General features: G+C 40.8%; 1 protein-coding gene across 7 annotated transcripts in view; it reads left to right on the forward strand.

Annotated features, from left to right (window-relative positions):
* The window catches only part of lnx1 (ligand of numb-protein X 1), a 214,043-nt gene that overhangs the window by 177,957 nt on the left and 22,749 nt on the right, over positions 1 to 13,337 (forward strand). For 6 of the 7 annotated variants that reach the window (XM_043690849.1, XM_043690856.1, XM_043690883.1 and 3 more), the window contains one exon: positions 1,079 to 1,310. In XM_043690849.1, the coding sequence (XP_043546784.1) occupies positions 1,079 to 1,310 (232 nt within the window). Of the gene's footprint in view, positions 1 to 1,078; positions 1,311 to 8,301; positions 8,701 to 13,337 lie in introns of those variants that run through there. The other variant, XM_043690903.1, reaches the window with a different exon arrangement.

The raw sequence follows: 13,337 nt of genomic DNA on the forward strand, positions 1-13,337 counted from the left end.
AATGAGTTCATGCCTAACGTGTCCTCCTGAGACATCCCCTTCACCCCAGGAATCAGCCTGAACTGCTCCTAATGCGAGAATGCCCCTTCTGAAGTAAGGAAAACAAAACTATTCATAGAACTCCAGGTGTGGTCTCACCATTGCCCTGTACAATTGTAGCAAGATATTCCCATTTTTATACCCTATCTCCCAGATTTCTCAGCATGTCCATTAGTTGGAGAAATACAAAGTAATCAACTTTGCATTGGATAGACCTAACATTTGCTTTATTTGTGTTTAGATTAGCATAAGAAGTTCAAATTCCAAACATGCAAATTGTTGGGGTAGTAGTTTATGTTCTGTGACATTGTCAGAAGGACTATGGTTGCTTTGTTCATCACTTAGGGAATGAATCTATTCTTGCATTTTGCTTGTTGATGGAAGGAGCACAATAGAAGCGGTCCAGAGAACAAGTTGACCCGTGGACGGCAAGGTTGCACAGTATTTAGCACTGCTGCCTCACAGCGCCAGAGATCCGGGTTCAATTCCCGCCTCAGGCGACTGTGTAGAGTTTGCACATTCTCCCCGTGTCTGCGTGGGTTTTCTCCAGGTGCTCCGGTTTCCTCCCACAGTCCAAAAATGTGCAGGTTAGGTGAATTGGCCCGTAGTGTGAGGTGCAGGGGTAAATGTAGGGGAATGGGTCTTGGTGGGTTCCGCTTCAGTGGGTCGGTGTGGACTTGTTGGGCCAAAGGGCCTGTTTCCACACTGTAAGTAAGTAATCTAATCTAATCAGAATGCTGCAGTTCACTTTCTGATGATAGGATCAAGAGTGGGTCAACTGCCCACCTTCAGTAAGGTCCAAGTAACCAGGAAAGGGAAGAAATATAGTGTTTAGTTATTACTGGTTTGGTGTTGAAAAGACCACCTTAACAAGAATGGTAAAGTTTGTAATTTTGCTGGGCATTGCTGAGTAAACTATGCAACATTAAATGTAAAGAGTTATTAGTCTCATAAAGAATGTATTATTGAAGCAGATGTAATGACATTTGAAAGGTATAAAATGAATTTCAAGATTTTTTTAAATTTTCTTTGCTCATAGGTGACATTCTGATGGACATAAATGGCATTGAGCTAACTGGCTTGACACAAAGTGAAGCTGTGTCCATAATAAAGAATAGTGCTGCCTCCTCTTCAGTTGTTTTCAAAGCTTTAGAACTTAGGGTGGCAGAAAAAGACAATGTCCATGGTCAAATGCCTCGCAACGCCAATCAAGACACACACTCTGAAGATGACTGGTCACCATCATGGAATATGTGGCTCGGACTGCCTCGGTAAGCTTATCTGTAATATATTCAGTAATATTTGTGCAAACTTCCACCACTCATCGTCAGGCCAAATGCTTTACCCAAAGAAATGCACGGGCCTGGATTTTTATATTCGGAATGAATAGTTTCGAATTGGGAAATTCCTGGTTTTATTGGATCTACGTTGGTATAAAGACCTCTGAATGGAACATAATTCACTCCAGTACAAGGAGGATGATGTGAGGAGGATAGAGTTAGGGCTACCATCCTCCCATACGGAAGGCAGGTTGGAGGTGGCTACGGTGCTGGGGGAGTTAAGTATTGAATCAAAAAATGCGGCATTGGAAAAGCACAGCAGGTGCAGCATCCGAAGTGCAGGAGAATCGACATTTCGGGTATAAGCCCTTCATCAGGAATAGAGGAGGGGTACCAAAGGGGGCTGAGAGATAAATGGGCGGGGTGAGGCTGGGGAAAGGTAGCTTGGAAGGCGATAGGTAGATGCAGGTGGGGGTAATGATGATAGGTCAGAGTGGAGGGTGGAGTGGATAGGTGGGAAGGAAGGTGGACAATTGGGAGAAGTTCAAGAGGATGCTGTCAAGTTGGGGGGGTTAGATCTGGGATAAGGTGGGGGGAGGAAAAATTGTGGAAACTGGTGAAATCAACATTGATGCTGTATGGTTGAAGAGTTAAATATTGAGGCAGGCCAGTTAAAAGGTGCACCTGGGCTCTATGGGACCTTATTCAGTTTTGTCAAAGACTATTAGATTCTGTGCTCCCCCAGTGCTAACACTCTTGATACACCCCCTCCCTTACCTCATGAACTCTTATAAACTACATGCCTGCATCGCCGCACCCCCAAAACGCTCTCATTCACACAGCACTATAATAAGGCTTGGATTTTGAACCTTTAAAAACGTCATGTGGGTCCTGGTTGCAGAGGTTCTGCCCCCATTTCAAAAGATGCAATTTTTGGTAGTAGGGGCAAGAAAGTTTTGCATTGAATTGAATTTAGATAGCTGTGCAAAGTTCAAGCTGAGTCCATTTTGTCTGTTGTATGGGCGTTAACCCTTGATGTTGGAAACGTGACTTGATGGAACAGACATAAACAGTTGGAAGGGCTGATAAGATTGTATTAATGTCATGATCTGAAATTGTCTAAGTGCCCTGTTGCTTAAACTTTAAAGGAAGTTTGAGCTCAGCTGTAATGCTTCACTGCAAACATTGAGTCAGTGATTTGAGTCATTTTTGGGCGGAAGATGCTTTGGGGAGATGCCGATCTTGACGAACACTGACTCACTGCTGTCTCAGCCAGTTTTCTTCACTAAATCATCCGTGTCACAAATTAAAGGAACAATTATCAAGCTCTACCCACAAGGCAGTGCTACAAGAACATATATCAGAAATGATAGGAAGAGAGGGAAGCAACTAAATTGAAATTAAGTTTGAGGGGGAAATAAAGCCCACCAACACCTGCAGTACCCATGCCTCTCTAAAGGCTTTGCTGTTGTTGGTGGATAGTGTATACTCCCTCTCCAAGGACCTCTGAGTGCAAATATAGCTGCTGAAGAGGGGCAGGCAATTAGGAACTGCAATTTTGGTAAAACAAACAGGAGCAGGAGTAATATAATTTATGATTGGGTCCTGGGTAGTGTTGTGGAACAGCGAGATCAAGGGATTCAGGTATATAATTCTTTGAAATGTATGTCACAGGTAGACAGGGTGGTTCAGATGGTGTTTACCATGCTTACCTTCATTGCTCAAACATTTGAGTAGAGGAGTTGAGACTACATGTTGAAGTTGTACAGGATGCTGGTGAGGCCTTCACTGTGTGGAGGTCTGGTCGCCTTGCTATAGGGAGGATATTATTAAATTGGAGAGGAATAGAAATGGTTTTGAGGGATATGGCCCAAACACAGGCAAATGGGGCTAGTCTAGTTTGGGAACATGTTCAGCATGAACTATTTGGACAACAGATCTGTTTCCATGCTGAATTACTCTGACTGTTATCCCCTCCACAGTCCACCCTGGACCTGTTGATTCTCCTTTGATCAAGTCCAGGAACAGGTCAACAAGAATTCTCCCTGACTTGACCCCTTCCGCACCGGCATTGAATGAATTGAATTGAATTGAATTGAATTTATTGTCACATGTACCGAGGCACAGTGAAAAGCTTTGTCTTGAAAGCAATACAGGCAGATCACAGAGTTAAGTAGCATAGATAAGTAAATAATCAGTAAACAGCGGCAAAAACATAAATACAGGCGAATGTTAGGAGTTTGTGAGTCCATTCAGTATTCTAAGAACAGTAGGGTAGAAACTGTTTCGAGACTGGCTGGTTCGTGTTCAGGCTTCTGTACCTTCTTCCCGATGGCAGAGGTTGTAGAAAAACATTGCCAGGGTGGGATGGATCTTTGAGAATGCTGGTGGCCTTTCCTTGACAGCGGGCCTGGTAGATGGATTCTACAGATGGGAGGTTGGTCTTTGTGATTGTCCAGGCCGAGTTCACCACTCTCTGTAACCGTTTCCAATCTTACATACAGACAGAAATGCCCAAAGATTTATAAATACATGAAGGACAAAAGGGTAACTACAGAGAGATTAGGGCCCATTAAAGATCAGCAAGCCACTTATGTGTGGAACTGCAGGAGATGGGCGAGATACTAAACAAGTATGTTGCGTTAGTGTTCACTATGGAGAAGGATATGGAAGATCGAGGACGTGGGGAAATAAATAGGGACATCTTGAAAAATGTCCATATTACAGAGGAGGAGGTGCTTGACATCTTAAAATGCATAAAGGTGGATAAATCCCTAAGACCTGATCAGGTGTACCCTAGAATTCTGTGGGAAGCTAGGGAAATTATTGTTGGGCTCCTTGCTGAGATGTTTGTATCATTGATAGCCACAGGTGAAGTGCCAGAAGACTGGAGGTTGGCAAACGTGGTGCCAGTTACTTAAGAACAGTGGGAAGGAAAAGCCAGGAAACTATAGACCAGTGGGCAAGTTGTTGCAGGGAATCCTGAGCGACAGGATGTACATGTATTTGGAAAGACAAGGACTGATTAGGGATAGTCAACATGGCTTTGTGCGTTGGATATCATGTCTCACTAACTTGATTGCGGTTTTTGAAGAAGTAACAAAGAGGATTGATGAGAGCAGAGCAGAGTGGTGGATGTGAACTATATGGACATGACGTTCAACAAGGTTCCTCATAGTAGACTGGTTAGCAAGATTAGATCACATGGAATACAGGGAGAACTAGCTACTTGGATATGGAACTGGCTCGACAGTGGTGGAGGAAGGTTGCTTTTCAGACAGGCGGCCTGTGACCAGAGTTGTGCTACAAGCATCAGTGCTGCGTCCACTGTTTTTCAATGATTTGGATGTGAACATAGGAGATATAGTTACCAAGTTTGCAGGTGACACCAAAATTGGAGGTATAGTGGACAGAGAAGAAAGTTATCTCAGAGTACAATAGGATCTTGATCAGATGGGCCAATGGGCCGAGGAGTGGCTGATGCAGTTTAAGTTAGATAAAGGTGAGGTGCTGCAGTTTGGAAAGGCAAATCAGGCAAATTAACTTAATGGTAAAGCCCTAGGGAGTGTTGCTGAACAAAGATATCTTAGAGTGCTGGTTCATAGCTCCTTGAAAGTAGATCGCGGGTAGATAGGACAGTGAAGAAGGTGTTTGGTATGCTTTCTTTTATTGGTCAGAGTATTGAGCAGAGGAGTTGGGACGTCATGTTGTGGCTGTGCAGGACATTGGTTAGACCACTTTTGGAATATTGTATGCAATAATGGCCTCCCTCCTATAGGAAGCATGTTGTGAAACTTGAAAGGAAATGATTTACAAGGATGTTGCCAGGGTTGGAGGACTTGAGCTAAAGGGAGAGGCTGAATAGGTTTGGGCTGTTTTCTCTGGTGAGGGGTGACCTGAAAGAGGTTTACAAAATCATGAGGGGCATGGATAGGGTAAATAAACAATGTCTTTTCCCTGGGGTAGGGGAGTCCAGAACTAGAGGGCATAGGTTTGAGGTGAGAGGGGAAAGATATAAAAGGGGCAACGTTTTCATACATAGGGTGGTACATGTATGGAATGAGCTGCCAGAGGCTGGTATAATTACAACATTTAAGGCATAGGTTTGAGGTGAGAGGGGAAAGAATGAAAAGGGGCAACGTTTTCATACATAGGGTGGTACATGTATGGAATGAGCTGCCAGAGGTATAATTACAACATTTAAAAGACATCTGGATGGGTAAATGAATAGGAAATGTTCAGAGGGATATGGGCCAAATGCTGACAAATGAGATTAGATTATTTTAGGATTTATCCACCTTTTAGGTCAGCATGGACGAATTAGACCAAAGGATCTGTTTCTGTGCAGTATACTTCTATGATTCTATTAGAAGTGTGGGGCTGAATTGCAACCAAAAGAACAAAATATTTTTCAAATAACTAAAAAGGGATAGTCTCAGTCAGTAAACTCACAAGGAATTAAGGGCTACAGGGAGAATGTGGGTAGGTGGAGTTGAAATGCCCATCAGCCATGATTAAATGGCGGAGTGGACTCGATGGGCCGAATGGCCTTACTTCCGCTCCTATGTTTTATGGTCTTATCTTAATCACTTAATGATTGTAAGTTAGGGGATTGTCATCCATTCGATAGGATAGTGAAGAAGGTGTTTGGTATGCTTTCCTTTATTGGTCAGTGTATTGAGTACAGGAGTTGGGAGGTCAAGTTGCAGCTGTACAGGACATTGGTTAGGCCACTTTTGGAATATTGCGTGCAATTCTGGTCTCCATCTTATCGGAAAGGTGTTGTGAAACTTGAAAGGGTTCAGATAAGATTTACGAGGAAGTTGCCACGGTTGGAGGATTTGACCTAAAGGGAGAGGTTGAATAGGCTGGGGCTGTTTTCCCTGGAGGCTGAGTGGTGACCTTATAGAGGTTTATGAAATCGTGAGGGGCAAGTCTATTTTGGAGTCCAGAACTAGAGGGCATAGGTTTAGGGTGAGAGGGGAAAGATATAAAAGAGACCTAAGGGGCAACTTTTTCACACAGAGGGTGGTACGTGTATGGAATGAGCTGCCAGAGGAAGTGGTGGAGGCTGGTACAATTGCAACGTTTAAGAGGTATTTGGATGGTATATGAATAGGAGGGGTTTGGAGGGATATGGGCCAGGGGCTGGCAGGTGGGACTAGATTGGGTTGGGATATCTGGTCGGCATGGACGAGTTGGACCAAAGGGTTTGTTTCCATGCTGTATATCTCTATGACTCTAAGATATGAAGGCAAGAAAACTATAGAAACAGAAATCTTTGTACAGAGGTCATGCTAAATTTCCTTCCTTAAATGTTGATTTTGAACATTTTCATTTTTGTGCAAGTTCCCCAATTGATTCAGATTAGTCTTTAAATATTTCAGCGGCACCTTGGTGATTGTCGTCATTATTTAATATTTGCTGTTTACTGCATTGCATTCTACATTCCAATAAATGTTTACACAAATAAATTACTTCTAATCTCTCTTGCAGGAAGATGACTGTCACAATTTTGTTTGAACTCCACTCTGAAGGGAGATAAAATCCCTCGTATTTTTTGTTAATAAACACTTGCTTCATCAAGTATGAGTTAGTCATAAAGCAAATAATCTGCACAAGGATAACAAACCCTCTTTACTACAAACACAGTTGTAAAGATGCTTCAAAGTGAAATACATTTGGAACTGCTTCCATTTTTTTGTACCCCCCATAACTGAGCATGGATACATTCCGATTGTGTAAAGGTAGTTCTTTTACAACAGAATGGCTGTGTTTTTTTTTAGATTAGATTATCTACAGTGTGGAAACAGGCCCTTCGGCCCAACAAGTCCACACCGACCCTCCAAAGAGTAACCCACCCAGACCCATTTTCCTCTGACTAATGCACCTAACACTATGGACTAATTCATCTGACCTACACATCTTTGGATTGTGGGAGGAAACCCACGCAGACACAGGGAGAATGTGCAAACTCCACACAGACAGTTGCCCGAGGCTGGAATTGAACCTGGGACCCTGGTGCTATGAGGCAACAGTGCTAACCACTGAGCCACCGTGCCGTCCTAACACAGCTGTTCTTGTACAGCCCCACATTATAGAAAAATTGCACTTTAGAAACACCGCTTAAAGTTTTGGTGATGTAATCGCACTGCAGTTAATGCATGTTTTAAAAGGTCACACTTTAGAAACAATGTCCCCAATTTGTCAATTGCATTTCAATGAATTTGCATTAATGAAATGTGTTATAGTAGAATGACCTGTAATTGAATGTGAGCCAGATACAATAATTAAATTACAAATATGAACAAATTACAATGAAACAAATAACCCATTCATTGTCAGCATACATCTTTCATGCTCAATTTTCAGAGCACTTAAATAAGCTTTGGATATGTTTACAAAGTATCCCATAATTTTAAAAGATCAATTTAGCATTTTGTAAATCTGGTTTAACATCATGTTTAGTCAAGACCCAAGCAGTGGCAGATTGCCTGTCCAACATTATCCCCTGATGGATACTGCAGTTACTGTAATGTTATGGTAGAAATTCTGACAGTTCTTGTGGAGCGATGGTAATATCCCTACCTCTGGGCCAGAAGGTCTGTGTTAAGTTCCACCTCCTCCACAGGTATGTAATAATATCTCTAAACAGGTTGATTAGCAAATATCTACAATAGAAATTGAGGTGCTGAAAGGCACAATTTAAATCTATGCATGTGATCATGCACTTAAATTTTAATTGAAACTACTGTTTTTGTAAACTTAGTCTGTAATTCACAGTCAAAGTTTTAAAATAAGCAGCTGAGTCATCTAATTGCAGTTTAAAGTCTAAAAATATCGGAGTATGTGCAGTTGGTAAAATGTTCCTTTCTTTCACTAAACCCGCAAGATAATTAGAACTTAGTGAATTAAACAATTTTCTGGAAATGACTTTGTTGTTTTCAGTTTACTTGATACTTGGTTTTGTCACCTTCTCTAGCATTATTTTCAACCTTTCAAACCACTCTTTGTTAAAGTCATGTTGTCTCATGAGGATTCAACAGCATGCTGATGTTCTAAGAATTTATGCCAACGTGATGGAAGCCATATTTTATCTGGGAATTCAAGACACTCATGCAACAGACTGGTTCTTCTGTCTAACTCTTAACAAAGGAGGCATTAAGAATGGCTAGCTCCAGGCAACAATATGGCTGTTGAAAATAGAATAAATCTTTTGAGGTTAATGATGTGTTAGCTGGAAACTCTATGAAAATATTTTTAGAAGAATAAATGGCACATGTTAAACTATAGTAAAAATCTAATATATTTAAAGAAAAGAGGCCTGCCACCCTTGCCCTACTTGGCCTATATATGACTCAAATTCTCAGAATGCCTGAAGGGAAACCAGGAATGGGCCATAAATGCTGTCTTGCTGGTGTCAGCTACATTTGGAAAACAAATTAAGAAAACAAAAATGTTGTTTTGTAGGATGATGAGTGCCATTCTGATTTTTTATGGCAAACATTAACGTAAAATATTGCACCCGCATTTAACAGTTGACAAGCTCCAAGTGAAATGTTTTAGATGTACATTCTTAAACTACACCTAGATTGAAGTGATCCATGATATAGAGATAAGAAACATGTAAAAGTCAAGACTCAGATGTGCTAATTGTTGTTTCATAGAAAGAGTTAATACCCTATTAACCAAAAAGAAGTGGAAAAATAGAAGGATGATGTGCAAGGATCATTTGAATAACGCAGTTAAACATCTGCACTGATAATGTGGACAATATAGGTGGCAACAACTTGGACATAATTGTTTTTCAGTGAGGCCTTGGGCTAATGTTGATGGCATATTTATTTGCACAGATATATACCTTGACATGTCAGATTAAATCTGTACGTTTAACAGTTCCTCTGTAGACATTCATGATCTTTGTGAACTTCTGCAGCAAGACCTGCAAACACCTTCAGCAACGGAGAAGGCCTTGTCAGTTATAATTGCAACCATAAACATTTATGTAACACAGTTCTACGTTACAACAGCAGGGAGTTAAATTTCTAACCTGTAGTTCAAACCCAAGTGATAAATATCTTTTCACTTGGGCTCTTTATCATCAGTTATCCCTAAAGAAGCAGCAAGAAAAGACTTGTTTTCTAATTCCTGGATACCCTATTATTAATGCCAAACATGTAGCCACAGTGTACAATGTCATCCCTTTCAAGAACTTAAGTGTGTTCCATTCCATGTGTAACTTTTACTTGACTAAATTTGTCAAATGTATGTATGTAACAGAACCTGTCATGCTGGCAATTGCTTGGATACATGTGTGGTTCCATTGTTGATTGCTGGAACTGCAGCTATGTATGCTGCTGTTAATGAAGTGAAGAATGATACATGAAAGCAGATAGTGTCACCAAGTTCTTGACTAAGCACAGCATTATTATCTTTAATTGTTAGTTCAGAAGTGTGGGATTGTTCAAGTGAAGCTCTCCAGGGCAGCAAAGATGTCCAAAATTATATCACATGACACAGTAGGGAACACTCAGTCACGTGATTATGATGTTGCATTGTATACTGACCTGCCATTGGAACTTTACCATGGAGTGAACAGTAAGACCACGTCAATCAATGACCCATGATTACCCAGGCAACATATCCACCCAATCTGCCAGAATGATAAAGGCAGTCTGAGTATAATACATTTACTTAAATGCACAATTAAACTAAAATAGGTAAAACAAAGTTGTTTCCAAGTTTTAATAACCAGGTCAAATAAATAATTCAATAAAAACTGAAAGAACTGTGGATGCTGGAAATCAGAAACAAAAACAAAGTTGCTGGAAATGCTCAGCAGGTCTTGCAGCATCTGTGCAGAGAAATCTGGTCCATTGACCCTTCCTCTGAATTGAACCCAAAACATTAACTCTGATTTCTCTCCACAGATGCTGCCAGACCTGCTGAGCTTTTCTAGCAATTTAGTTTTGTTTCAAATAAAGCATTATCCTCTTTGTCTTCTGCTTGTAACATGACTTCGCAGAAATTTCAAGCAACCTGTATTACTTATTGACCTAAAAAATTAGACCCAATACTTAAGTTGGGCCTGAGTTAGTTTAGGATAACATCCTTGTTTTTAACTTGATGGACTGGAACTTGCAAGCCACTCAGGCAGGAAAGCAGATAAGCAAACCTGTAAAACAGGCTAAATAAACATAGAGACTTGCAGATGGTGTAAATCTGAAACAAATGGAGAGTGCTGGAAAATCCTATATGTACCATGTTAACCAGTTGTCTCACCTTCAAATATTTGTGCACAAGCAATATCTGATCTATATATTAATACATTAGAAAGAAGTGCAGTTGCTGGAAATCTGAAATGAACAAGAACAGAAATTGTTGGAGAAACTCAACAGGTCAGGCAACATTTGTGGGCAGAAAGCAGTGTTAACATTTCAAATCCAGTGGCCCTTCTTCAGAACATCTTTTATGTTCTCGTACCCATTTTAAAAATGATTCCGCATGTATTGTTTCTCCTCATTCTTCCTACCAAAATGTACCAACATTTATTTGCCTGCATCAAGCTTAGTTTGCCATGTATTCACCCATGCTGCCAGTCACCTGTATCCTTATGCTCTTTACTTCCAGTAATTAACATCCACCAAAGAAGTTGTGATGCTAACGCTGTTTCTTGGAGAAGTGCACTTTTCTCCAATTCAATAAAATGGCTATTCACCAAACTAATCCTGAACCTATTTTGTATTCATGTATGTTGAAGAAGTCAAATGCTAATGTTGCCCCCTTAGTCCCTGGCTTTAGTTTTGTTAACAAGCCTAATGAGTGGTACATTCTAAATCACCTTTGGGAAGTCCATATAAATAGCATGAACAGCATCACCCCCACCCATCTTCCCTGTTAGCTCATCGATTATTTCAGTACATTTAGTCAAACATGGTTTACCCTTATCAAATCAGCACTTTCCTTTATTAGCCCATCTTTATTCACATGGCTGATAATTATATCTTAAATTATCATTTGTAAAATGTTCCCCTACCACTAATGTTAAATTGACTGGCCCGTAATTGCTAGGTTTATCCTTCTCCTCTTCTTTGAATTGGAGTATAACATTTGTAATTTTCCAGGCCTCGGGACAATCCATGTATCTCAGAAGGATTTGAAAGTTGTCGCCTCCAAATTTACTTCATTTCTCTCAGCATATCATCTGAAATGGGTGGCCTATTTCCATTTTAGTACTTCCTAACTACTTTCCTGGTACTTCCTCTATCTATTTTCAACTCATCTCATATCCTGAAAAACATTAACCCTTGTTTACTGTAGCTTTAACAAAGTCATCTCCCTTAATAAAGATAAAATTAAAGTTACTTCAGTTCTACCAGACCATGCGGCTGCTGTCTCAGTAGAGAAAGAGGTGACTGATGGTGGGTCATCACCCCTGAGGAGAGTTCTTCACAGTAACCTCAGGTTTTGGCATCACATTGCTTTGGTAATGCTGATGTAACATATATATTTGGTATTCCAGCCATACATTCTGCTCCTCTGGCAAACCTTCAATATTCAAGGAGCAGGAAAATCGACGTTTCGGGCAGGAGCCATTCATCAGGAATCCTGCCCGAAATGTCGATTTTCCTGCTCCTCGGATGCTGCCTGACCTGCTGTGCTTTTCCAGCACCACTCTAATCTTGTCTCTGATCTCCAGCATCTGCAGTCCTCACTTTCACCAAACCTTGAATATGTCTAAAGACGATCTGTAGTCACACTTTTATTTTTGCCGCATCCCAAGCAAACAGTCCGTATTGGTTTATGTAAAACTGCTCTCTCCATTCATCATTTAAATCAATGCTTTATTCTGTGAAGATCCTATCCTGTGCTCATTTTGAGAGCAGCTCTATCTTATGGCTAGCTTTCACCAGAAATACGTTTGAGGTTTCTGGCTGACTTTTAGTGGTAAATATAATTTCATATCATGGCTCCCATTCTGGATCTATGTTTAGCTCTACTTTTGACTTTGTTTAAGTTAAAGATAAACCATCATCAGGAATTAATCCAAGCAAGAAAATGAGACTAGTTCAAGCTCATTGGATCACTATCAACTAGTTTATCTTCCCTGGTGTTTCATGTCATGTGTAAGACTATGGACTGGATTTGGTCATCATGTAAGGGACAAATCCACATCAACGGTCAAATATGCTGATTGGGAGAGCATGAATTCCCATTTTCTCACTTGAGTTCTCCTGATGCAGGAAACATAGTAGCTGATGACCCAAAATACACTCAAAGAGACTTCAGGTTAAGATTTTTAAATATTTGTCAGAATTTTGAATTTTCCTGATGGTGGGATCATCAATGAGGGAAGTGGGTTCCTCAAGGCAGTAAGAAATATGTCAGACTGGAATATTTCAATCAAATGCTGCCTTGGTATCAAGGGGCAGTCACTTTCATCTCATCTGGAGTTCAGCTCTTTTGTCCATGTTTGAACCATAGTTATAATGAGGTCAAGAGCAAGGTGTCCCTGTTAGAATCTACACTTGGAAAGTTGGTACTTGATGAACCCTACCAATACTTTACTCATGATTGATAATATGTTGTTTTTTGTCTTTGTTCAATCTGCATCATCAACTGCCAGAACTGCCATGTCAGTGAGACAGAGATACTGACACTGATGACAGAGTGAGTACACACTCTGCACCAGCAATCATGGCTAAAAATTAATTTGATTATCTGAAGAAGGGTCACTAGACTCAATATTAATTTGGTTCTGGATCAATGGTGCTGGAAGAGCACAGCAATTCAGGCAGCATCGAGGAGCTTCAGCAAAATCGACGTTTCGGGCAAAAGCCCTTCATCAGGAATAAAGGCAGAGAGCCTGAAGCATGGAGAGATAAGCTAGGGGAGGGTGGGGCTGGGGAGAGAGTAGCATAGAGTACAATGGGTGAGTGGGGGAGGAGATGAAGGTGATAGGTCAGGGAGGAGAGGGTGGAGTGGATAGGTGGAAAAGGAGCTAGGCAGGTCGGACAA

This window comes from Chiloscyllium plagiosum, chromosome 1 (genome assembly GCF_004010195.1).
Source record: "Chiloscyllium plagiosum isolate BGI_BamShark_2017 chromosome 1, ASM401019v2, whole genome shotgun sequence".
Taxonomy (NCBI): domain Eukaryota; kingdom Metazoa; phylum Chordata; class Chondrichthyes; order Orectolobiformes; family Hemiscylliidae; genus Chiloscyllium; species Chiloscyllium plagiosum.